The sequence below is a fragment of the Saccostrea cucullata genome, unplaced genomic scaffold (genome assembly GCF_032062105.1).
Source record: "Saccostrea cucullata isolate Sc308-1 unplaced genomic scaffold, CSIRO_AGI_Scuc_v1 ctg473, whole genome shotgun sequence".
NCBI lineage: Eukaryota > Metazoa > Mollusca > Bivalvia > Ostreida > Ostreidae > Saccostrea > Saccostrea cuccullata.
Window position 1 is genome coordinate 418,367 of NW_026938446.1, and position 27,530 is coordinate 445,896.

Here is a 27,530-nt window from a genome sequence, read left to right on the forward strand (position 1 = left end):
ATGTATATGCTAAAAATGTTTTTTAACTTTGTTTCACTAAAACATCTTGTTTCTTTCATCTATTTATGTTTATAAATTCATGGGATGGTACAAGTATCACTGTTAATGAGGTTATGAGAAAGGCTGAAAGTTCGACGATTTCGGCATATTATATTATGGCGAGTGTAATTTTAGATATCAAAGTAGTATTTAACGGTACAAAGTCATAATTATTGTCATATCTCTTCAAGTAACAAAAAGTACAAACAAAGAGAAAAAATGAGAAAGAAACGCACATTCATTAAGAAATAACAATTCATACCCTGTAGAAAAATATGAAAATTGTTCGGTTTAACACAGTTTAATTGAGAGAGAGAGAGAGAGAGAGAGAGAGAGAGAGAATCATATTTAACCTAACATGTATCTCTGTCATTTAAAAAAATATTTGGCGTTTTGCTTGCTCAAAAGTATGCCATTATCTTTGATGGAATTGTTTTGGCGGACACAGAGTTCTGTGACATTGCAAAAGAGAAGGAATTCATCTCTAAGAAAAGTTTCAGTACGTTTAATTACTCTCTATATGCGTTGAATACATATTTACACAAAAAATGAGTAAAGATGCAAGTTATTTTGCAAGTACAACAAACTAATCAAAGTTACGTAAAATGATTTTTCTTGTTATCAGTAGTTATCAATAGTGATAATGAAGAGTGAAAATTTGGCGACTAAAATTTTACCGGCTAACTAAACAACAGTGTTTTTTAATTCGGTCAAAGTTTGCAACCCACTTCATCCGCTGTACGGAAACTAAAATAACAGTGATTTATGTTTCAAGCAAAATGTTTGTTTCATCAAATAAATCATAGAAAAACTACTTGTTTTATCATTATGAGTTTTATTTTGTGCTCAGGCATAAAATTATGTAAATATTACAGTCTATGAGCTGTTCTTCAACAGTTAAAACAATGATACATGTAGTCAGCCTATATGAAATCCAAAATAAAATCAATTCTTTAGTTTCGTATATGAATACTAATACAACTAAAGAACATCATATACACGCTGCATTACTACACATAGTTGAAAGTTAAATAAAAACATTTAATCCCTTGAAAATCATTTTCAATCAAGGCTTTAAACTACATGTAATATTTATCATAGTTATTATACTGAACTTTTCATGCAAGCAAAAACAATGTTGAAAGGTGGTAGAACAAATTTGACTGTTTCTAAGTTTTATCACACTGTAGAACCTTATTTCATGGTTAAAAAAGTAACCGTATTTTTAATGAATGTTTCCTCAAAAACCAAGGTAATGTTAATCAATTTTAAGTATAATATAAATGAATGATATAGCCATGAAAACAAAAAGCGTCACCTTAAATATTTTGCCATTCTCTGAGAAAAATATGACCCACAATTATGTTTGAAAATACTTGAAACAAAGAATTTCATGTTTGCAAAGGGGACACAGTTTGAAAACATAAGCACGATGTGACATATAAAGTACAAATAACAAATTCTAAAGTGAGGCTGACACACATTAAAGGAATAAATACTAGTATTCTCGCAAATGTAAAACTTGCTTGAAATCGAGTAAAATACTACACTGCTTGATTAGAAAAGCTTAGATCAATAGCATGGCAGTTTTACTTCATCATGAACTCTCTACAACACAATGGAAATTTTGTGTGCTAAAATATTTTTAAAGACGCATGCAATATATGTATTTAAATTGATTGCATAAATGTAGTTAAATATATTTACAAAACCATGAATACAGTATATGTTGTATCACTGAAAAAGATCACGTTACCTATGGCCGGGTAGTCAAGAATTTCTGAGCTCCGACGTTTTTGACCTTAAGTGTGTCTTTCTGGATCGGGGATTAAAGTTATGTGTGGCCAGACCTAAAGAACAATGATTACTTTTTTTTGAGAAAAAAACTGGAGTTTTTGGCAAGTTTTTAGTGATTTATTTGTGTTATTCTTTTTGCTCTCCGTTTGGACAATAGAATTATTGCAGCCCGGAGGACCGGGCTGCTCTATACATATAAGTTTAAGTGTTGGTATATGGGGATTTGGGTGGGAGAAGTTATTCAGAATTAAAGATTTTCTATACATTGAAAAGATTGTTAATCAGAATGTTTTCCCTTTATAAATTACGAGATACATAATATATTTACTTCAATAAAGTGAATCTGTAAAAATATATATGTTTTTCATATTCGATATATAAAGTTGCTTATCATTTACTATCGAAAAAACGACAGATCCCTTTTTATAGAACATGGAATTTTACTTCTCGCATATACGTACTCTGCACAGTTCGTGTTTTATATTCTATGATTGAAAATTAATACATTTTTGAATATAGTGATGCATGTGTCATACTTCAATTTATATTTTATGCAGCCAACATTTACTTGAGGAATTGATCAAGTTTAAAATGGTATCGTTTTTTATTAATTTTTATCCGACTACAAGTTTTCAAAATATTCGCGACTATCGTCTCCATTAATTAGACGCATGCCTTTTCACACATATCGAAGCAGTTTGATGATCAAGACTCATTTCCATTGTTTACTTTATATATTTCCCGGGCGACAATTGATGGTTACATCAATGTTTTCTTGCAAGTTCTAGTCGCGAGCAGATGTCAGTTCAAAAAAGAAACAGTGGACATGGCCAGCCTACTTCGGATTTCAGCACTAGCGGTATCTCCTTTGTTCCTCAATTCATGCCGCCGTTCACGCCTGAGTTACTCGGTGCAATGCAGACTCTACCGAACTTACAGATAAGTCTGGGGGAAATAACTGAATCTTTGAAGGTAATTAAAGGCTTAAAGAGGCTGGGGTGTGGCAGTCATTTTCAGACTATTTTGATCTCCATTAAAAGAAGAGCTCCATATAAAGATATACAAAAATGATCAAATTTTAAAACTATAATTTATGAATTTTTTCTTTGCCAAATGATAGTTGACAGCTTAAGATACCATATCTAAAAAAATCAGTTAAATCTGGTGGTTAATTTATGGTTAATTTGTTGACCCCCCAGCCTCCTTAACTCAAGATATAGGTTATATAAGGAAAGATCTATGGGAGGAAGATGGATTTGATTTTCGCATATCTCATGTTGCTCAACAACAGAAGAACATCGACAATATTCAGTTGCTTCAGGAGGAAAACAAAATGTTGACAGAAGATGTCAATATGTTAAAATCAGTTGTCGTTAATTTAGACAGAACAGTCAGAAAATAGCAATCTGAAATTACAGATTTAAAGTCAAGGTCGATGGATCAGAATATTCTTAATTTATTTGAGAAAATTCCACATCTCATAAAGCAGCAGCATTTTGGAGTTGAAACATCCTCTGCAAACATTCATAGAAATGGGCCGAAAATTTCAGGGAAATCTCGAATTATTACTGGCAAACTTTCAAAATTTACTGATAAGGAAAAAATTCTCCAAGCACAAAGAGAACAGAACAAAAGAGATCGTGAAGCGTCTGACCAGCCTGACCAGACCGCAAAATCAGGAGCACCCGAAAGAACCTTTTACATCACGCCACAAAGACCCATAGAAGTCGCGGAAAACCGAAAGAAACTTCAGGAAATAAATAATCATTACATGAAGGAGAAAGTGATGACACGATTTCTAGGAGAGAAGTTAGTATTTCCGAATGGAAATGTGTACAGGGACAAAGTATTGAAACCAAAGACAGAAAATATTCTGGATATGACCAAAGCAGATAATTAAGGAAAAGCTTCAGCAAATTCCTATGTCTACCATCGATTGTTCAGATGAAACACTTTCAAAGCAGCCGCAGCAACAACAGACACATACAACCAGGTTAGAAACTTTTACAAAAAAATCGTTATAGACCCATCATACGCAACAGCAGAACACACTATTTAAGTGTACCGTTTTAAAGATGGTAACGGCGCAATCCACGAGGTAACGGCGCAATCCACGAGGGTCACAACGATGACGGCGAGTACGGTGCAGGTAGGCGGCTTATTCAACTTCTCCGATCGATGAATCTTATGAACATGACATGCGTGATCTCCAGATTCTATGGGAAACATTTGGGCTTTCGCAGGTTTCAAATTACGGAAACTTGATGGCAGAAATACTTCTTGCACATAGTGTTTTCAGGTCAGGTAATCAGGTTATTAGAACTGTTGTGTTCAATGTAATGAGGTGTATTATAATTAGTCATCCAGATAACATGCCCAGCAAATCATATGTAATATACTGTATTTATTTCCTTCTTTTCAATATTTGGTTGTATAGTAAAATGTAACTTTTTTTCATTAACGAGGCTGGGGGGTGGCAGCCATTTTCAGACTATTTTGATCTCCTTTAAAAGAAGAGCTCCATATAAAGATATAAAAAATGATCAAATTTTAAAACTAAAATGTAGGAATTTTTTCTTTGCCAAATAATAGATGACAGCTTAATATACCATATCTAAAAAAATAAGTTAAATCTGATGGTTAATTTGGGGTTTATTTGTTGACCCCCCAGCCTCCTTAATATGTTGTGTCACAGGTACTGGACTTTGCCAAACTACGCACAAAAATGAATTGACGTCATATTTTAAATCGTTTTGAAAATAACTAGCCTACGTGTATTGTGAAAATGATTATTAAAAAGAATGTTAAAATTTTACAAAAGGATTAATAATAAAAATAATAATAATAAACAATTTTAAACAGTAATCTACATAATTTAAGACTTTTATACTGTCTTTGCTGCCTATCTGATGGGTTCAGAAATAGTGCCAATTATCAATTTGCGTATGGATATTAATGGTCGCCTGGAAGCGACGACATTCTAGAATGATGTGTTACACCTTGCCAAGTGGATACAATATCTGATATTCTCTGATTAGTTTTAGAAACAATCTGCAAATTGATGTAATGGAATCTTTTCAGTTTACAAATTTACCGGTACTTATTTTTCACTATATGAAATTAGAATGTGCATGTGGGTACCACAAATAGCTTTTATCACAACTACAAAGTTACCCAAGCAAAAAAAAAAAAAAAAAAAAAAAAAAAAAAACGCATAGTGCTTTTTGGTGATCTTTCCTTACATTGCAATGAATTAATAATTCTTTGAATGATTTTCAAGGTGGTAGACTTCTGTAGTCCAAAATCGTCATCTCTGCTTTATGCCTAGGTCACATTTAAGCCAATGGTCGGGCGACTAAATTTTTCTGGTCTTGTCGGCTGAAAAAACAGGATCGGTCTACAAAGTATCGGGCAACACGGAGCAGTCACATTATCTCCTAGGGACACCGATGACTTAAATAAATAACACAAAAAATCTTTTTTCTTTAGAAATCAGCAATATTTTTTCATAGATCTATATTCAAATAGGTGACGTGAGTAATGTTTGTAAGGTAAAGTGGCAGAATCTTATAAAATTGTGACTCAATGTTGAAAATGTGTGCAAAATGTGTATGGAATTGCATAAAAACGACAAATGGTGCATATCTTAGCAGCAAAGAGTACTTAAGATTTCTTTATATCTTACGGATTAATTCTTTGTTATTTCCGTTCAAAAAATTTATATCAATCCATGCATCAAAATTTTGTTTGTGTTATGTATCCTTAATAGGTTAAATATTCACAAGTCGGCCAATCGTCGCCCGATCATCGAGCTCTGAGCTACAGTTTGATTTTAACCGTCGACCAAAATTTTCAACACCCTTATTGTCCAATGACGGACGACCGACTTAATAAACTGACCGCCGATGGCCGGAAGATGATCGAAAGTTGGTTGACGGATAACTGCAGTTGAAGAAATCGGCCACCGACGCATGAAAAATTATAACTTGGACACAAAATTGGTCGGCCGACAAAAAAAAAAAAAAAAAAAAAAAAAGGTCAAAATCGGCCAAGACAACGCTGATGAACTGACGACTGTCACCCGAAGAATCCCATTTTTGCTTCAAAACCCGTACTGTACTTGTATTATGCCAGTTACATATATCTGAATTTATGCATTTTTATGCAGCAATAAACCTTCATCAACTGCATCCGGAGTTAATATCTCGCAGACAATTCGATACGCAAGAACATAATTTACAAATGAACAATTTCTAAAACGAGGTAAATTATTAAAAGACAAATTCCGGAAACAAGAATATCTGCAGTCTCGTTTGAATTCAGCATTTCGTAAGTTCTACGGTTGATACAATGGTCTTGTCAACAAATACAAACTCTTCAAGTCAAATGCTGACTGACGTTTTTCATGCTAATTGTTAGGTCATTATATACACTGAATTATCAACGGAGTTTTCCTTTATTTCCCAATCATGACAAGGAGCACACGGAAGGTGCCGTGATCGATCTGAAAAAAATATATATATACAAACAATACAAATATGTGAATAGGGCTTATGACGGGTGTGATCTTTCAACAGAGGATGCTTACTCCACCTGGCCCCAAAACCATAAACTGAGATCAGACTTAAGTCAAAATTTCAAATTGATATAACTTTGGAAATAATTTCAATAATAAAATAAAACTTTCAACAAATAATTGAATTGAAGTATTTTACACAGTTGCAAACTTATAAGCTAATACATGGAATAGTACTGAAGATATTAAAAATTAAAATTTTGAGTTAAACTGAGAATAGACTTAAGTCAAAATTTTAATTTTAAAAAAAATTTAAGCATCCTCTGTTGAAAGATCACACCCGCCATAAGCCCTATGTATGATCAGATAGACGGAATTTTCAAGAACTCAGTAGCTGTTTGTAAATAATTAGTGCAGTGGAAGTTTAAATGTCCTCCAAGTCTTCTTTCTTGCAACTTGAATGCGAGTCACATTGAAACAGTGCCTTTAGCAGCTGTTAAGCAAAATTGCTTGATAAATTTAGGACAAGTAAGGAACCTGCTTAACATTAATCATATACGACTCACTAAGAATAGTTGAGAATTTTATGCAATATGCGAAGAAAAATTCTGAGAAAATATTCAATCTGCTAAGCTGGAAAATAGTACTTGAGTATATCCTTATGAGTTTGAGAATTTTTAATGCATATCGCCCCTAATTTATCAATTTAGAAGATCAAAGTTATTCGTATTTACTATTCTTATGACACCTTGTTTTTCAGATACTTGAATGATATCGATGATTAAATTAACAAAATGTTTTTGAATAAATTCTACAACTTGGCATACATTCTGAGAGTTTTGCTTAAATAAAACTAGTCCCCTAATGGCAAGTGTTATCTGCATGTAGTTACTAGTACCATAAACTTAAAATGTCCAATACTCCATTAAAAACCTTGCTGCGAAACGGAATGCAAACCTTTTCTGAATCGTTACTTATCAAGATATTCACATATACAAAATATCAGATCATTTAATCAAATGAATTCATTTTAATTTTAAAAAGTATTGAAAACCAAGTGGAACCGAATGATAGACAGTCAGAAGGAACGAGGAGAAAACCTATACATGTTGTCACCTCCGGTTTCATTAGTAAGGGACTAATGAGCAAGTTCTCTGTTAACGCTTTCGTATTGGTGGTCTGTTTCTTGGAATGTGACTTGAACACTCTCATAGGTCTCCTTTACTCTTCTTTCTCGGTCTCTATAAAATGAATACTGTGTCATCAGGAATCCACTTGTATATCTTTACGTGATACTTCAAATATACACTATATATATAATTCTATAGTATTTGAAAAAAAATTGAAGTACCTTCTTCGTTTTACCAGGAATATAAAAAGCAGGACAGCAAACGTGATTACAAGAAGAACTCCAAGGACGGAAACAGCAATTATATAGGGTTTTGTTTGAGTGTCATCAGTTGATTGTGTGATCCCTACAGATAGAGAAATATTTTAATGAATCATTCACTATGAAATATACATTTTATATGGGAAAAAGGCTATTGAGAAAAATTTGAGCCACAAACTTTTAGTGCATACACTTGGTTAAACAACAATTTATACATTTAACGATTTGCGTTCTGTTTATAGTTTAGCTCAAAAGACATTTATCCAAAAAAAAAACTGTTTTGATGTTATACATAATCATACATATTAAAAGTATTTAATATGTGTGATTGAATTCCAGAAGAAACTAGACTGTTAAGTTACTTTAAGATATAAAATATGTCTAAATAATCAAATTCAAGGTCATTCACCTAATGACTATATAGAGTACTAGTATATCAATTTATATCACATTGACCATAATTTTGTTTTCTCGTAACCAGGCTTGGAATATTATCAAATCCTTAGAAATGAAACAACGATTTATCTATAATCATGCATAGATATTATATTGTTAAAAAGTTAAAATGAAGTGTGAAATGCACGGTAAAAGGACAATTTTGTGGTTATATGTATTTCGACTGTACGTAATACAGAGTACAATTTCAGCTGATTGTCATGTACTTACTCAAATTTCAGTTAGATTAAAACGAATTTCGAATTTTACAAACATAAATAAAGACTGTATTGATAGCATTGTCTTTTCTATTTTCTAATTTCAGTAATTTATTGTATAAACTTACTATTCCAACAATATTCTCCTGTAAAGCCTTCTTGACAGCCTTGAAGACATTCACCACCCATATCACAAACTGGTCCAACACAGGTTATACTACATTCCATGTCACAATGGGTTCCATAAAGTCCTTCCTTACACTTTGTACAATTCGCAAACTTTTGATCACATATTTGACAGTTTTCTATGGGACAGGATATATTACAGTAATCACCATAAAATGAACCTTTACATCCGTTGGTACACTTTCCATTTTCTCCACATTCGTCCTTACAGTTTACATTACATTGACATATCCTGCCTGACCAGCCCTCTCTACAGGAGGTACAGTAATCTGTAGCATTACAGGTCATACATTGTGGAGGACAAGAGAACGCACAGGAACTCCCATAAAATTCAGGTTTACAGGAAAGACAGCCGTACTCTGTACAATTGTGACAGTTTTGATAACAAGATAAACAATATTGTCCATTATCTTCATTCGGAATGCAAGTGGCACAATTACTACTGCAAGGTGTTTTACAGTTTGAACCCATGAATCCGTCTTTACATCCACTTGAACATAGTCCAGATTCTTTGTAACATTCGCCTTTCATACAATGATCTGGACAAGGGTTCTCGCAATTGGGTCCATAAAAGCCCATTAAACATTGCTGGCATCCTTCAATACTGTGACAAAATTCCAGACGACAATTTGTACATTTAAAGCTACAGTTTTTACCAAACGTACCGTCTATACATTTTGTACAGCTAGACCCAGTGAATCCAGGGGAACAAATCGTACATCCTAAGTATCTGTCACAAAAACTTTCACAATTAGCAGGACACTTTTTATCACATATATCTCCATACCAATTTTCTTTGCAGCCTTTCAAGCAAACTCCAGTGATTCCATCGCACTGGTTTTCGAGGCAGTTATTGCACATCTTGTCACAGAGATATCCGTATGTGCCAGAACTGCATTCTACAAACAAAAAGCTTTCAATGGAGGCACCTTTAACTAACAGAAGGCAGCTAATTTCTTGTAAATATAGGGCAGAATCTAACCTAAATATTAAGTTTAGGTCATTGATGGCAAACGAATACTAATACTTTAATGGATTCTCCTTCTTCATTTGAACTTATTTGCAACTTTTTATACACTGTTCAATTTCTTTTTCATATGATGACGTTTTTTCTGTCAGTTGTCTTTGATCATTATTTACAGCATTACCGAGGATTTCTTTTCCACGTTTAGAATAGGTGTTTTTTTTCGGGTAATATAGTAAATTAAAAGTACATATATTTAAAAAAATAGAATATAAATAGATCTTTCATCTTGTATAAAGAGTGTGAGAGAGATTGTTTTCATTTTCTTTTTTAAGTTCCACAAAAAAGATATCTATTGACGCTTTAATCTATGTTTTGCTTATATTATTGTTTTCCACTTTTACTACAAATTTTATCGTTGAAATTCCGTTCTTACTTATAACTCTTGAGGATATTTCCCTTATAATAAACTTTTTATCTTGAAGAATAACCTAGTGTTAATTTTATATGACACTCCTCCCCCACCCAAATAATTTTTTTTTCTCTATTTTTCAAATTTAGATACAAAGTAACCGTATACACACTAAAATATTCTTTCTACTGGTCAGAAACCAGTAGAACTTATGCAAAAGTAAGATGTTAGTTGTCCGTCCGCATGTGTGTCTGTCCGTCTGTTCAAAATGCTAATCCTTCCATAGTTTTGGTCTGATTTCAATATAACTTGGCACACAAGTGGGCAACACTATATAATTATTATTCATAGATTTTTGATTTGATGTACGGTGTTGCCATGGTTACTAAAAAAAAGAATTTTCTGTGAAATACTTTCAAAATGCTATTCCGCCTATACATTGGTCTGATTTTAATATAATGTGGCATGCAAGTAGACTACACTAAGGTACATAATTCTCTTTATCGTTTTTTTTATTTCGATGAATGTTGTTGCATTGGTAACTTAAATCAAAATTTCTGAAAAATTCCCTTAAAAGGCTACTCTTCCTACTGTTTATTTCCACAAAAGAGGCAAAATCAAATAGTCTTTTTATTGATGGTGCAATGTATCAAGTCCAACTGCTACTTTTCTCTTCCTTTGGTTGCCCGCTTGGCACCATGGTTAGAGTATCTGCTCTAGAGTCACAAGATAAAGAGTCAATCCTTGGGTTCGAATCCCATTGTTGGATGTGACGACCGGTCCTTCGGATGAAACCGTATAAACCGGGCTCCCGTTTCGCAGGCATTATCATACAATAATGCAATGAAAAGCATGACCTTGCACTGTATTTTAATGTTTTTTGTTGTTGTTATACCCCGCGCTTGAAAAGCAGGAGGGAATAAAGTAACTGAGATGTCCGTCCGTTTGTCTGTCTATCCGGACGAATAGACGGACACTCTCATCACTTTACATCCTGACTTTTCACGCAAGGAGTTTAAATAGGAATTATTGCTGAGGGTGTTAAATAATCAAGCTAATTCGAATTAAATTCTGACGCATGCGTTATGGCGAAATTTAGTCAAATGCCACTTGTTGGTGGTCAGCTATAGGTACTTGTGCTATTTTGGAGTGAAAAACTAAGGAAAATTTTGTTAATCATTAAAATGTGTAGACAGACACTTTGCCATTATGTCAAATGGATCTACCTCTGCATACATAGACGCTTGGGTCAAGGATACTGTATTTTTTCTATATAATGTATTGTCGAGGAAATTCGAACTATACTCGTAACATTTTTTTTTAGTATACAGTGGGATGTGTCATTTTTAAAGCGTGTATAAAATCGAATTTCCGCGACATTCTAGTGTATATGAAGCAGAAAGGTTTACAAAAAACTAAAAATTAACACTGCACACTGAAAAAAATGTTACGAGTATAGTTCGAATTTCCTCGACAATACATTATATAGAAAAAAATACAGTATCCTTGACCCAAGCGCCTATGTCTGCATAGGGTGACGTGATTTGCAAATGACGTCATATTGGCTGTGCTGACTCCGGGCTGCAGAAGTAAAATTTAATTCGCATTAGTTTACTTCGCATTAGCTGTTGAGTGAACGCAGTTTAATTCGCATTAGTTTGATTCGCATTAGTTTACTTCGCATTAATTTACTGCGAATTAAACTCTCCGTGTGAACAGGGCACTAGTCGGTATATTGTATAATTGCAAATTCTTGGATTCTACCATTTGTGATGTTTACATCTCCTATATGCCTTCAGTCTTATTCAATAGTCAAGAATATGCTCGGAGTACAATTAAACCGAATCAGATCGATTACTAACAGATACTCAGTACATGTACTTGTTATTTGATGTTGCAGGTATTTCCATAAAATTGTTTATAATCATCATTTCATATATTCTCTGATAGTAATATGACTTGATAGCAAATAACTTATCAATGGGCCCTTTTTGTTTGTCTGTCATGTTTCTTACCAATGCCTTGCGAGTATGATTTTAATAATTAATAAATACGAATTTTTCCGTATAGCTGATCAATTCATTAGTAATTTAACAAATAAAAAAAATCCTATAATTAATGTAAAATAATGATCTGCTTACTTTTTTTCAGTTTTTGGCATTAATCTGTTAATTCTTTAAATTTACATTTCCCTACACGGACATTTTAAAATTCCCTGCATATTATTATCAACTCTCGTGATGTTGAAATAAATAACAATCGGTAATAAATAACAATCATTTGATATAAATAGTAAGTTTAGATGTACATAACAGGAAGATGTTACTTACCATACACTTTTACTTCATAAATAATTAAACTCCCATTACTGACAGTCCTGCTGATGGTAATTGAATCTCCAATCAGTATTGGATCACACGTAAGAGTTTTTGACGAACGCCCTCTTGATGATGTAGTAAAAGTTCTACACAACTTCGCATCTGTTTCAGAGGTTTCAGAGATGTTTCCCACAAAGACGTCATATCGAGTTTCTTCACTACCTGTCAATATGATAATAAGATATTTTTTAATATCTACACTTCTAATTGACCAGTTTTCTACTAGATTAAATCAATATCTAATATGACTACAACCCCCCCCCCCCCCCAACGCTCTATCAATCACTGCTGTGGAGAAGGAAAAAAAAAACAAGCCTAAAAAAACCCAAAAGGTTGGTTATTGTCTATTTTGTTGTACGATCCTTCGATCAACATTTTCATTAAGCTGGGAAAACATCCAAATGCTGGTAAAAGGTTGCATAGACCTCTCCTCAGTTTTTTTTTTACCATAGACAGATTGTTCCTAAACAAGCATCTCAGGCGCGGATCCGCGATATTTTTGTTAAATTAAAGTTTTAGAATTCAGAGAATTTAAAACTAACTATAACAATCTTTTTTTTATAGTTTTAAATTCTCTGAATTCTAAAACTTAAATGTAACATTTTTCCAGGGGGAGGAGGGGGGGGGGGGTTCCACTCCAGCCAAAAAAACCCAATCCAGAAATTTGCTAACAAGCTAAAAAATAAATGAATAAATAAAAATTCGCCGAAACATAAAAACCTATTTCGGGGGGAGGGGGAGGGGGGTCCTCTAATGCTTCACACCTATGACTTTTCATACCAACTAAACACAGATCAAAGGGGGTTGGCGTTTTCTAGGGGGAAAGGTCACTTTTCACGTGTTTTTTTACTATATGAATTTAATAACTCTGAAAATTAGGGGGGGGGGGTCCAAACATTACGACCTCCCCTCTTGATCCGCGCATGCATCGATAGTGAGTTTCTCGATTTTATCATATTCTCTCATCCGAAGGACCAGTCTTTACGCCTTACAATGGGATAAGAAACCACGATCCAAGCATGAACTAATTACTCCGCGACTCTAGCCACTGCGCCATGCAGGCAATCCATATTTTGCGACTGCATGTCTTTCTCTACAGCTTGAGGCAGAAAAATAAACTGAGCTTTCTATATTATGTTCACTTTCAGAAGAATAAAAGGCTGACCCCACCACAACCATGCTTTGTATACTTATCAACTTTCACTCTGTAATAATCTTACTAAGTTCGTTTATGTCGATATAGATGTATTTTAATTTTCTGACTTCTGAAAATTTCAAGGAAAAACTGGAATATGTAGCAAGCTCGGTCCTTGAAGAACTTCTCCCACTTTCATCGACCGCATTACTGGCATTTTGATCACCATATGTTGAAGTCTGTGAAACTGTAGGCAGTTTGTAGGCAATATTCTCTGGAAGAGCAAATATTGATTACTGAAACTAAGAAAACATGATGTGTTTGTGAAAAAATGATGCCCCCGTATAGCAACATAGGAAGGTTAAGCTTTTTCCAAATTTTAAAGATCAAATATGCTGGTACCTAAAGTAAGGCCTTTTCACAAGAAATAAAAATGTGAAATATAAAACCCTAGCACCACCTGTACAAGGTTTTGACGAAGGTTAACGTTTTTAAAGGTAGAGCATACACCTGGGTCAAGGTCAAACGGTCAAGGTTGTGGTTTTTAAAGAAGGGTCTTGTCTCAAAGATTACATTTGGGAGGTATGAAAGCGCTGGCCCTTACTGTTCAAAAGTTAAGGTCAAGATTAAAACATCTGTAAAAAGTAGGTCAAGATTAAAGGGTCAGTATTGTTGATATCCAATGAAAGGTCTTGTCATATGGATTACATATGTGAAGGATGGAAGCTCTAGCCCTTACTGTTCAAAAGTTATGGCCAAGGTTAAAATTTGTAAAAGTAGGTCAAATTCCAAGGTCAAGGACAAAGGGTCAAAGTTGCTGATATCTAATGAAAGGTCTTCTCACAAGGATTACATATATGAACAAGATGTGTTTGTGAAACAATGATGCCCCCGTATGGCAACATAGCAAAGGTTAAGCTTTCTCAAATGCAGATCAAATATGTTGGTACCTAAAGTAAGGCCTTTTCACAAGAAATACAAATGTGAAATATAAAACCCTAGCACCACCTGTTCAAAGGTTATACATGTACATGTAACCAAGGTTAACGTTTTTAAAGGTAGAACAAACTCCGGGGTCAAGGTCAAAGGGTAAAGGTTGTTGCGCAGCACAGCTATGGTTACAAAAAGGGGCGGAGCCTAATCTGTACGGGAACACTTAACTATGACATCATACAAAATATACGTCATACAATGTACAACAATCCACCTGTAAGAAATCATCAAACTACAGTAGTTACTACAGCATGCTGTTTTGTCGTTCGTTAAATCCCACATAACAAGTTATAAACAAGTTTGACACTGATTGCAATCCACTTGTCAATGTGACGTCATTTCGTAAAACGTGACGTTGTTTGTTTGCAGTTAGAGCCAGATCAAGAAATATTTTCTCAACGAAAAATGTATTCTATAATTTAAAAATAAAATATTATTTACAGATATTCTATAGGCAATTAACTTGGATTCAATGTCTTCTTCATGAATATATTTTCTGTATATTACGTATTTAATTGACACTGCTGTATATTTGTATGCAAGCAGATCGGAGGGAAATGTGGGGGTCTTAGTAAATCGATCTAGTGCAAGGGCATGTACACTCAATGGATCATAGTTAGCTTTTACAAGCCAACTCTAGAAGTATTAAGGTACTGAAAAGTGCTGAGATCCTGATGAAAACTTAAAAATAATTAAATTACGAGGGGTGATCAAAAAGTTCGCGAACTGATTCTATATTTACAAATCCACAATTCAGATCAGAATGAAATTTGGCACACATAAAGTCATACACATGAACTATAAATAGCATATGTAATGGAACATTTTTTCTCGTGTTTGTGACGTCACAATGTGCAAATGACGTCATAAAGTAGATCACTTGTGACAAAAAATGGTTAACTCAGTCGTATTCGAGAAACGAACAGCTGTAAAGTTAAACGTATATCTTGGCAATTCCTTTGTAGAAGTTTATAATAATTTGTATACGGTTTATGGAGATAAACGACTTTCCAGAAGTATTGTCATTAATTGGATTGATTGTTGAAGTAAAGGAAGGGAGATGTTTAAAAATATGTTTGTTCTGTTGCCCTGTAAATGCAAACTGGGAGAGAGACCTGTCCTTTGTTTAGCGATTTGATAAGAAAGATCGCCAACTTACAGTTAGAGAAATAGATGAATATCTTTACAATAATATAATTATCAAATCCCTAAAATATCGGTTACTTTAGACTTTAAACATATCAGATATGATAAAGTGAAGGCACCCATACTTTATCCACATGAAATAAACGACTCTCAAAAGACAGTAGACTTAGGTTTTGATGGTTACCAACTTACCATGCTCATTCTGCAAAAAGATATCATTATCCACCCATACTTTCGTTGAGATTAAGGCAATTTCTGACAAATGGACCGTTTTTGTTGGAAAAAATAACCTGCATGGTAAGAAATATAAAAGTCTGAAAAAATGTAAAGCTTCTGTGACAGAACGCTAAGGAGCATGTCACGTGACCGCCAATATCACGTGATCCGCGCATGGGCAAAATGGTTGCAGATGTGCATTAAAATCGGAGAGGACTACGTAGAAACATTTTCAACACTGAAACCCTATATCATTTCTATTTTGAAAGTTATTCAATTAGTTCGCGAACTTTTTGATCACCCCTCGTATATCAGTATTTCATGCCGTTGACCATCAAAAAATACAGCATTCGATCATACAAATATGATTTTAACAATGAAATTGCAGAATTTAGATAGAATCGCAGCACTTTTCAGAAACTACAAGGCGTGCTGAAAATGTTTATAAACTAAACTTGGAATTTTAACTTGGTTATGCCCTAGTTGCACTAGTCAAAAATTTATACGGTAACATCAAAACTGCAAGTAAATGTGCTAAAATCACGTGACTGCCGCAACATGTGACAAGTCTAGATATAAAATCTAATCGTCCTCAATATGTAATTATTAACCAAAATTACAATTATCCGATATTAATAATGTACTTAAAATAATCGCCATCCCGATTATGAATACATTTTAAACTACAAAATATTGTCGATATTTCCATTGCGCACCTTAACTGTACTGCGTGGTTTCTTAATAAAGGCATTGTCTCAAAGATTACATATGGAAAGTTGAAAGTGCTGGCCCTTACCGTTCAAAAGTTATGGCCAAGGTTAAAGTTTGTAAAAAGTAGGTCAAAACACAAAGATCAAGGTCAAAGGGTCAGGATTGTTGATATCCAATGAAAGGTCTTGTCACAAGGATTACATATGTGACGTATGAAAGTTCTAGCCCTTACTGCTCAAAAGTTAAGGTCAAGGTTAAAGTTTGTATAAAGTAGGTCAAAATCCAAGTTCAAGTTCAAAATTATTGGTTCCAAATGAAAGGTCTTGCCACAAAGAATTGAAATTTGAAATATGAAATTCCTAGTATCTACTGTTTGAAAATTAGGTCCAATATAAAGTTTGGATTTTTTGTGTAAAAATGGGTCAAACTTCAAGGTCAAGGTCAAAGGGTCAAGGCTCTTATATCAAATGAAAGGACTTGTCACAAAAATTAAATTTGTGAAGTATGAAAGCCCTAGTTCTAACCCTTCAAAAATCATGTTCAACATTGTATTTGAAAAGTAGGTCAAACTCCAAGGTCAAGGTCAAAGGGTCAAAGTTTTTGGTATCCGATGAAAGGTCTTGTTACAAGTATTACATACATTAAGCATGAAAGCCCTAGCCCTTACTGTTCAAAAGTTCTAGCCAAGGTTAAAGTTTTTTTCATTAGCAAGTTCAAGGTGAAAAGGTCAAAGTTGTTGGTACTCAATGAAAGCTCTTTCCACAGAAAATACATATGAAGCATAAAAGTCCTGGTATCCACTGTTCAAAAGATATTGCCAAAGTAAAAGTTTCAAATTTTTTAGGAAAAGTGGGTCAAACTCCAAGGTCAAAAGGTCAAATTTGGTGGAACCCTAAAAAAGGTTTTGTCACAAGGAATACACATGTAAAATATGAAAGTCATTGCTCCACTTAATCAAAAGTTATTAACTTTAATTTAAGGTTAAAGTTTTTGCAGACACACAGACAGACAGACAGACAGACGGACGGAAACGACAAAAACTATATACCCCCGAAACTTCGTTTACGGGGGTATAAAAATTAAAGCACTAGCCCTAACCGTTCAAAAGTTATGGCGAAAGTTAAAGTTTTTTCAGAAGTCTGTCATTTTAACAGAGCTCCAGATAAGTTTTTACACCAAAGTGTATTTACTCCCTGATTTTTAAATCAATGCAGATTTTGTTTTTCAGAAAAATGATTGAAGAGAATTTTGCTTATATATAATTATTTTGACCTTTATTTTGATTTTGAGCCTGTAATCGAAATATATAGGTGTTTTTGAAGACTGGTTTACTCTTGATACGATATCATCTTAAATGGAGGAAAAGTTTTCTGTGTCTCTGATTCTATGGTATCTTGACCTATTGTATAATCTTCCTTTTAAAAAAGAATGCTTCCCAATTTTAGGAAAAAGTCTTGTTGGTATTTTCAAAATGCTCGTATTTAAAAAAATGCAGGAACTGACCTTTGTAGTTTTTTCCCTCTTAAAACTGAGAGAGAAAAGAGTCTTCGTTAATATGGCAAGTTGAGAGAAATGAAAAATTGGCTATGAACCCATAATGAAAAAAAAATATGCCTAGTGCATAGTCTTTCTATTTATAGAAATTGATTTTAATCTAAATCTCTGATTCTTCCTCCCGAAATGGATATCATCGTTGCCATTATTAGAATATTCCTGGTCACTAAAAGGCTTTTAAATCTGTATTTCGTTTTTAGAAAAATCAAACACTGATTTAACCTCAATTCATATCATTAAGTACGTCGTACTTGTATTCTTCAACCTGTTTTACGCAGTACCAGTACTTTCGTGGTGTAATGCTTATCTACAATTGCTAATGGGTAATTGTACGCCCTATTTTAATTTTCAATGCGTATTTTGTACTGCAAATACGCACCATATCTGGAGCTATTAAGTACGGAAATCTCCAAGGTCAAAAGGTCAAGGGTCTAAGGTTGTTAGTATCCAATGAAAGTTTTCCACAGAGAATACATATATGAAGAATAAAAGTCCTGATATCTACTGTTCAAAAGATATGGTCAAAGTTAAAGTTTGAAATTTTTGTGTGAAAGCGGGTCAAAATCCAAGGTCAAAAGGTCAAATTTGGTGGTACCCTAAAAAGATCTTGTCACAAGGAATACATTTGTGAAATATGAAAGTCATAGCTCCACGAAATCAAAAGTTATGGGCAAGGTTCAAGTTTTTGTGGACAAACAGACGGACAGAGAGACAGCTAGACTAAAACTATATAATCCCGAAAACTTTGTTCACGGGGGCATAAAAAATATGATATTATTCTTAACAAGTACTTTGAAATTTCTAAATGATTTAAAAAGTTTTGTCAATAATTGAACTATCCGATTGTTTTTAAACCTACAGGCATGCTTATGAAAATTTCATATCATAAGTCATAAGACGTGTTTTAGGATATGTTAGGAATATCTTAATAGGTATAAAACGAAAGCATCTTAGGAATATCCAAGTTAAGATGTCGCAAATTCCATCTTAACCTTTTTTAACATAACGTTCCAATTCCAAGTTTCCATCTTGTGGATGTTGGATGTGTGTGAGAGAGGGTGTGTGTGTGTTTGTAACGGAGAGGGGGTCATGGAGTCAAGTCTTTCTGAGTACTTAAATGTATATAATATTTACTCCCACCTCCCCTACCGGCCGCACGCATTCATTCACAAAATGCTTTGATTCGAGTAAAAATTTAGATTTAATTCATGGCCGGGGTGGTGTGGGGTTGGATGGTCACATTGTAAGTCCAAATTTAAACGCTGAAAAACACAGTTACTAAAGAAATATGCAAACATCATTAGTTAATCTAGATTCAAGTTTGTTCAAATCAAATCTCCTTTCCCTTTAAGGGTTGGTTCGGTCCACCTATGCATTTGAACTTTTCAAAATTGATTTCTATTTTATGCCACCGTAATAAATGGTTTTTGCTCTTTCCGTCCGTCTGTCTGTCGGTCTGTTTATCTATTTTTCTGTTTGTCCGCAACAACTTTAAATATGCCATAACGTTTCAGTGGGTAGGGCTAAAGCTTTCATATTTCATAGGTGTATTTCTTGTGACAAGACTTTTCTTGGGGTACCACCAAAGACCTCGTGACCTTAACCTTTGAGTTTGGCCCATTTTTGCCAAACATTTCCGAACTTAAACCTTAGCTATACCTTTTGAATAGTTGGTGCTAGGGCTTTCATTCTTCACATGATCTTTCAATGGATGTAAAAAATATTTGGCTTTTTAACGTTGACGTTAGGGTTTGTCCCACTTCAAAAATACTTTAATCTTGACCATAACCTTTGAACTGTTAGTACAAGGGCTTGTGTATTTCACAGATGTATTCTTTGTGACAAGACTTTCCTTTGGAAACCAACAATTTTGACACTTTAATTTTGACCTTGAAGTTTAATATGCATGAGAAACTTTATTCCTCCCTTTAAGCTCTCATGCGTGGGCATAAGTGTTTCACAAATACATATTGTTTTCCCAGCAACGGTGAACAATGTGGCCCACGGGCCTTTTGTTATATTTTACCACTAAAACAGGCTAAATAAAAGAAGGTGAGCCGATATTTTATGTTAACCACGCACTCGATTATGACGTTGGCGTGCAAGAACTTGGATAGTAAACTAAATGTGGAATTTTTAAAGAAATGCCTACCTCTTTGACATTTATTAGATGTTGAACCGCTCCACTCCCCGTAACAGGCCTTACAGATGCCACCTGATAGGCAATACCACTTGTTACAGCAAAGAGGTGAACAGCAGGTACAGTGACATTTACAATCTCCATTTTCATTGCACTGCGCTGAGAAATAATTTCAAAACTGGTCACAAAAAGAAAGTGGTTTTAAACGGTTCTCTTAAATAACGTAATACGTTTCTGAAACCTATTACATCCCTAAAAAGTTTAAGATCCTTATTGAAAAAGGACCTTGCAATTCCTTCATTATTTTCCCTAGACGACTAACAGATATATATCTCTTGGGAAAAAATGAAATAAAAAAAATCTTTTTTCAAAGTTTTTTTTAAAGATCTTTCCAATATATATATGCTAAACTGTGTAATTGTGGTGTATCGAGATAATTCAAGTGGTTTATTAAAAGCAAGATGAAAGTATATCGTGTATTTTTACCTGTTCAAATCCTGGAATGGCTGTTTTGTGTACATGATTTTTTATATATAAATAAAAATACTGTGAAATATAAATAAATAAATAATAATAATATATTATCCCTGTAGGAGGTTTTACAGGAGCAATATTAAAATTACATATTAATCATTTCGTCGTTGTTGTGGCCTAAGGATTTTGTGTAGTACACGACGAAGAAATGACAAATAAAGCACAGTCTGAAATATGATAATAATATGTCTGTGTTATTTCTTCTACGAACATGTACATTCATTGCTAAGATCAAAGAAAAGCTGCGGGTGTTTCTAGTATTCTCCATTAAAAATCGAACGTCATCAAATTAAACTTGAGAGTAATACTAAGAAAGGGCAAAATTTTAGTTACAGTTACAATTCTTGGGTGTGCAATACACATATACATGTATCTTTTAAACAGTCTGTATGTGCTTGTGATTTTTGTGTCCTTTTCTGCAATAATTTTTTTTCTTAAAAATTATGATATGTAGGATTTATATTTCGCTAACATACTAGTTTCTTATACCTTTGAATTTTTTTTGCCTACGGAAAAGTCGAACATTTCTAATGTTTTGCTGAGCGGGCATAAAAAAATCGATGTTGGACCGCTAAGTGAAATGTTGGACCGCTTACGTCACAGAAAGGGCGGAGCTAGATATAATTTTCATTCGTTGGTGTTCAAAAATGACGGTTCTGTTGTTACATCAAGAAAGACAGTACAAAATACATGTATATAAAAAAAATGAAAGGTATAACAAAACATTTATTGACCGAGTACTCCGGCAAAATGCGTTTTGTCGATCCTCGAACCAAATTGTCTGCCTTCGGCTAACGGCCTCAGGCAGACATTTTGGTTCTTGGATCCGATAAAACGCATGTTGCCCTCGAACTCAGTCAATAAATGTATAATTTCTTGAAATTGACTGACTTCAATATCTAAAAATGACTTATTATATCTCTCCTTGAATATACTCAGTTAACCTGGTATAGTTTACATGCTTGTATATCCGAGCCAATTTTTTGAACATCTGTGATGTTGTACGAGGGGTGATCAAAAAGTTCGCGAACTATCTCTATATCTACAAAACCACAATTCATATTAGTAGGAAATTCGCTACACGCATAGCCATACACAAGGTCTATAAGTAGCATATGCTGAATAAAGTTTTTCTCCTTGTTTGTGACGTCACAATGTGAAAATGACGTCACTAGGTAGGTCACGTGACGAAAAATGGTTGTCTCAGTCGAACTCGATCAACAAACGACTGTACAATTTATTGTATATCTTTGAAATCCCTCTGCAGTATCATATAACAATTTGTACACAGTTTATCAAGATAAATGAGTTTTTATAAATTCAAGTAATGATTGGATTGATCGTTTTAGTGAAGGAAAGCAGATGGTTAAAAATGATACTTGTCATCTTGCCCAGTGAAAGCAAGTTTGGAAAGATCACAGGTGCTTGAGGACAGGACCCCCCCCCCCCCGCAAAATAGACTCCCGGGCCTGTTAGACTTTTTTCACATAAATTATATATGGATGACACATTTGTGATATAATCTATCCTATCCATTCAGAAAATTTGCTTAAATAAACATTTTATAAAATTTTCTACCCCACTCTCTATATATAAATAAACAATGTTGCCAAATTCTTCTGCAAACCGAGAGGCACTGTCGAGAATTTTGGTTGAATCGTCTCATAAACCTAAACAAAGCCCTAAAATCAACAACTCATATTGTAAATTGAATATTCTTTTCATTAACCACCAACTCTCATGAAGGTTAAGGCACTTTAACAGTCGTTATGGTCAGTTTTCCAAAAGGATGTCAGGTTACAGTCAGCGTTTCTGCTTAATGAACGGAAGTGACGAGGAGACGACTTTTTACCGAAATACACAGTTCTGCAGAAAGTCTGAAACACTGTTTTGAAAAAAACATTTGAAGAAATTTGGTTGATTTACATTTTAAAAAATCTCTTTCAAATACCTTCTATTCCGTAAATATTTCGTGTAAAATCTACAAAACATTTGAAAATAATATCTTTATGAAGAATTCGTTCAAAAAACAAGAATATATCTATTGTTGATATCTTACACACATGTTTGGTTATATGGGGAATATGGGAAATTAGTCCTCTCCTCATCACTTCCGTTCGATAAGCTTTTTTACGGAGTTGGCAACCTTGTTGATTTTTATATACAGTGTAGGGTAGATTTTATAGAACATTTGTTTTAGGTAATTCTTCGATTTGTTGGTATAGATCTTATCACAAATATGTCAATGAAAGATTATTTATGAGAAAAAAGTCGAAAAAGCCCAGGGGTCTATTTCGAAGGGGGGGGGGCCTGTCCTCAAGCACCTGTGGGAAAGATATGTGTTTTTAATTAAGCAATTTGCTATCAAAGACCTCCAATTTACACTTTGAAAAAAAGTTGCATATTTGAACAATAATATACTTATTAAATACCTAAGATATCGTTTACTTTAGATTTTAAACATATAAGATATGATAAAAAGAAAGCACCCATTCTCTATCCACCTTGAATAAAGGTCTTTCCCGAGACAGAAGATTTGTGTTTTAATGGTCGCCATGCTAATTTTTGGAAAGGATATTCTTATCTATTCATTCTGTTGCCGAGATTTGACCATCGGGCTTGAGGAATTTTGAACCCCTGATTTCGTTACCAATCACGGTTGTTGTTTCTGTAGAGTTTGTCGAGCTCCAACCACAGGCCTTTGGATCGCTTAAAAAAATTGTCTGTGTAAAAAAATAAAGATATTGAACTCTTTCACTGGGTACCTAATTTCGCTAATAAAATATTTTTTATTCTAATGCTCTAAAATTCTACTTTCTATTGAAATCTATTCATAGACAAACATTTTTCAATTCTACCAAAGCCCATTCCGAAATTCCGTATATTTCTTGAGATATTCTGAAATCAATTTCAAAAATGACCTACTTTCTTTTACTCGACATTAGCTTGGGCCCCTGGTCATTCACATGTAAAGAGACGGTGTTTGAAGTGCGGCGAAGAGTTGCATAGTATTTGCAAAATCTTTCAACAATTTAAAGTTCCCTTACCAAAGTTAAATTATTGCAGCAACATCGCCGCTATATTGCGGCAACATTACAGCAACACATTTTTGTCACCAGAAACAAGCTTTTGGGGTTAGTGAAATATCACTGCTAGCGGCAACAACTTCTGGTGACATTCTGGCAATACTGCCAGAAAAAAACTTTCTGGCAGTATCGCCAGAAGATCTAGGATTACCCATTAGGCATTTGTGAGCATGCTCAGTCATTTACTTCCTCTTTTTAAATAAAATGGAGGAAATTCAAAGGCAAGCATGTTTTGCTTCATTATTGAATGGTATCAAGTTAATTGGAGTTGTTGTGTACAATAGGATTAGACATGATGACTAGTAAGACTGAATTATGTGGAATAGCCAGAAAAAAAGAATTTCAGCAGTTTCCATGGCATGGCCTTTTGAAAGAATTATAGGAATGTCTAACTCTGTTTTCATGGTATATATATCAAACTTGGTAAGTCAAAACCATATTCTTTTTTAGATGAATGATTCTATGGAGATAAAATAAGAAAAATTATATGTTCAACTAGTGCTTGTGATGCATGTATACTATACTCATGATACTTGTATGTCTAATTATAATATATCATACCATTGTTGCAGGAAAAGATGAATGCATGTTATCAATTAAATGCATGAACATATATAATTAATTTATTGCATAAATCTGAATACCGGTACCTTCAAGAAAATAATGATTCTATATATATGTTGGAAATTACAAACAAGCTATATATTATACATTATAGCTGATTAATTGACATTGGAGAATATGTGATGGGCAGCTAATTAAGGTTATTTGAAAAATGATGCAGAGTTGCTGGACATTTTCACAGTGGCATATTAATATTTTTTATATACACATTTTTTATGTGCACGGATTGATAGATTGGGGGCGCATATTGTTTTTGTCCTGTCTGTTTGTAAACTTTAACCTTCGCCATAAGTTATGATAACTTTTGAACCAATGAGAGTGAGTTATTAAGTCCTTTCAAATGACACCAAGGTCAATGACCTTGTGACCTTGACTGTGACCTATATGCTAAAAATGGTTTTTTATTGAATATTCGCCATAATTTAAAAACCATGAAAAATAGAGACTATATATTTAGTATGCATACTCAACTAATTCAGGTCTTTAAAATGACACCAAGGTCTTTGACAAAAACATTGGCTGTGACCCATATGCTTAAAATAGATTTTTTTGAACTTTCAATATAACTTTTGAACCATGAAAGATGTCAACCTTATATTTGGTATGCATTCTCCACTTATTATGCTCTTTCAAATGACACCAAGGTCAATGACCTTGTGACCTCTGCTGTGATCTATATGCTAAAAATAGCCTTTTTAAACCTCCACCATAAATTTTGAACAAGAGGCCCATGGGCCGTATAGGTCACCTGAGCATTATGTAACAACTCTCCAGTGATTGAATTTGATTCATGTTTTAAGCCAGATGCTATGGCATTCACAATTTTGAAAGAGGCACCGTTGATCATCATAACTATATACTTAGCAGTTGCTTAGTTACTTAATACCCATAGGCAGGGTAGGGGAACAAAAATGCATTTCAACTAATCAGTAATATTCAGCAAAAATCAGTAGTGCCCCTACCACACATGAAACCCTCACCCTTATGCCTAGATCCACACATTGCACAATTTTTGAGAAGGAATCCTTGCTTTTCAAAAAGATTTGATTAAAACCAAGGAGCAGGTTTCAAACAATTCATTCAATTTCAGTATATAAGTACAGCCCCCCACCCTCTATGGTACCCCGGACCCTGGGGCCTTGAAATTCGCAATTCTGGAAGATTAGGGCCCTTTCTCATCATAACTATATAGGTAGTTCATCTGCTTAATACCCAGGAGCAGAGAAGAATAGTCAAAAATTTAATGTATTTTCACTATATAATCAATAGAGCCCCGCCCTAACACCAGAACCCCTGACCCCAGGGCCATAAAATTCACAATTTTGGAAGAGGCACTCTTGCTCATCATTACTATGCACTTATTTCGTTTATTTAATACCTAGGAGCAGAGAGGAAGATTTTCAAAGAATTCATTTATTTTCACTATACAATCAACAGAGCCCCGCCATAACACCAGAACCCCTGACCCTGGGGCCACAAAATTCACAATTTTGGTAGAGGCACTCTTGCTCATCATAACTATGCACTTAGTTTGTTTAATACCTAGGAGCAGAGAAGAAGATTTTCAAAGAATTCAAGTATTTTCACTATATAATCAATAGAGCCCCACCCTAACACCAGAACCCCTGACCCTGGGGCCATAAAATTCAAAATTTTGGAAGAGGCACTCTTGCTCATCATAACTATGTACTTACTTAGTTTATTTAATACCTAGGAGCAGAAAAGAAGATTTTCAAAGAATTCATGTATTTTCACTATATAATCAATAGAGCCCCGCCATAACACCAGAACCCCTGACCCTGGGGCCATAAAATTCACAATTTTGGTAGAGGCACTCTTGCTCATCATAACTATGCACTTAGTTTATTTAATACTTAGGAGCAGAGAAGAAGATTTTCAAAGAATTCATGTATTTTCACTATATAATCAATAGAGCCCCGCCCTAACACCAGAACCCCTGACCCTGGGGCCATAAAATTCACAGTTTTGGTAGAGGCTTTCTTGCTCATCATAACTATGCACTTAGTTAGTCTATTTAATACCCAAGAGCAGAAAAGAAGATTTTCAAAGAAATAATGCATTTTCACTATATACTTATTTAGCCCCGCCCTAGCACTAAAACCCCTGACCCCAGGGTCATGAATTTCACAATTTTGGTAGAGGACTCAATGCTGATTACAATCATGGAAACAGTTTGACTGCTTGATGTTCAGGAGTAAAGAAGAAGATTTTTAAAGATTGCATTAATTTTAGTGGTTTTGGCCCCACCCCTCAGGCCCCAGGGGGGCAGGGATCATAAAATTCATAATTTTTGTTCCCCTTCACCCATAGATGCTTTGTACCAAATTTGGTTGAAATTGGTTCAGTGGTTGCAGAGAAGAAGCTGAAAATGTTCAAATGTTAACGCACGACGACGGACGAAAACAGATAGCAATAGGTCACCTGAGTTAACTCAGGTGACCTAACAATAAGAGATAGAGACTTCATATTTAGGATGCATATTCCACTAATTAAGTTCTTTCAAATGACACCAAGATCAATGACCTTGTGACTTTGACTGTGACCTATATGCTAAAAATCGTTTTTCAAACTTTGTTGCTGCTTGTTTCAAAAACACATCTTTTTTCAACAAATTTTTTCTATCTTTTCAAAGAATAGCATAAGCTTAAGTAGCTATTTCTTATTGACTCTGTAGCTTATTATGCTATTGATTTTTATGTTCCTCAGCACAATTTGTTAATTGTTAGACTGATAGATAATTTTTTCTATTAAATACCAATTTATATGGGTAGTACTGCAGTGTCGCCCCAATATTGCAGCAGCAAAACCTGAAATAATACATGTACTGCAATTGCTTTGCAGCAACATTGCCGCAACACCTTTCTGGCAATATTGCCGCAAATCTAATTTACATACGAAAAACGATATTGCCGCAATATTGCTGCAATATACTGCCAGAATGTTGCTGCAGTATTGCAGCAATAATGCCAGAAGATGTTGCCAGAAGGTGAGTATTTTGGTAAGGGTTGATTTCTTACTCCAGATTGTAATGTTAA

At 34.2% G+C, this 27,530-nt stretch overlaps 2 protein-coding genes across 5 annotated transcripts in view; both read right to left on the reverse strand.

Annotated features, from left to right (window-relative positions):
• LOC134250297 (receptor-type tyrosine-protein phosphatase kappa-like) overlaps window positions 1-27,530 on the reverse strand; it is a 127,097-nt gene that overhangs the window by 95,872 nt on the left and 3,695 nt on the right. For 2 of the 4 annotated variants that reach the window (XM_062732652.1, XM_062732647.1), the window contains exon 2: window positions 20,243-20,389. The exons of 1 other annotated variant lie outside the window; for it this stretch is intronic. In XM_062732652.1, coding sequence (XP_062588636.1) covers window positions 20,243-20,389 — 147 coding nt within the window. Of the gene's footprint in view, window positions 1-12,287; window positions 12,498-13,555; window positions 13,745-20,242; window positions 20,390-27,530 lie in introns of all 4 variants that reach the window. One more of the 4 variants, XM_062732646.1, reaches the window with a different exon arrangement.
• LOC134250311 (cell death abnormality protein 1-like) lies at window positions 4,541-8,937 on the reverse strand. Its single transcript, XM_062732678.1, has 4 exons — window positions 8,524-8,937; window positions 7,704-7,827; window positions 7,469-7,593; window positions 4,541-6,340 (listed from the first exon to the last, which is right to left on the reverse strand). Exons 1-3 carry the CDS (start codon window positions 8,867-8,869, stop codon window positions 7,491-7,493), a joined length of 573 nt encoding a protein of 190 aa, XP_062588662.1. The 5' UTR covers window positions 8,870-8,937; the 3' UTR covers window positions 4,541-6,340; window positions 7,469-7,490.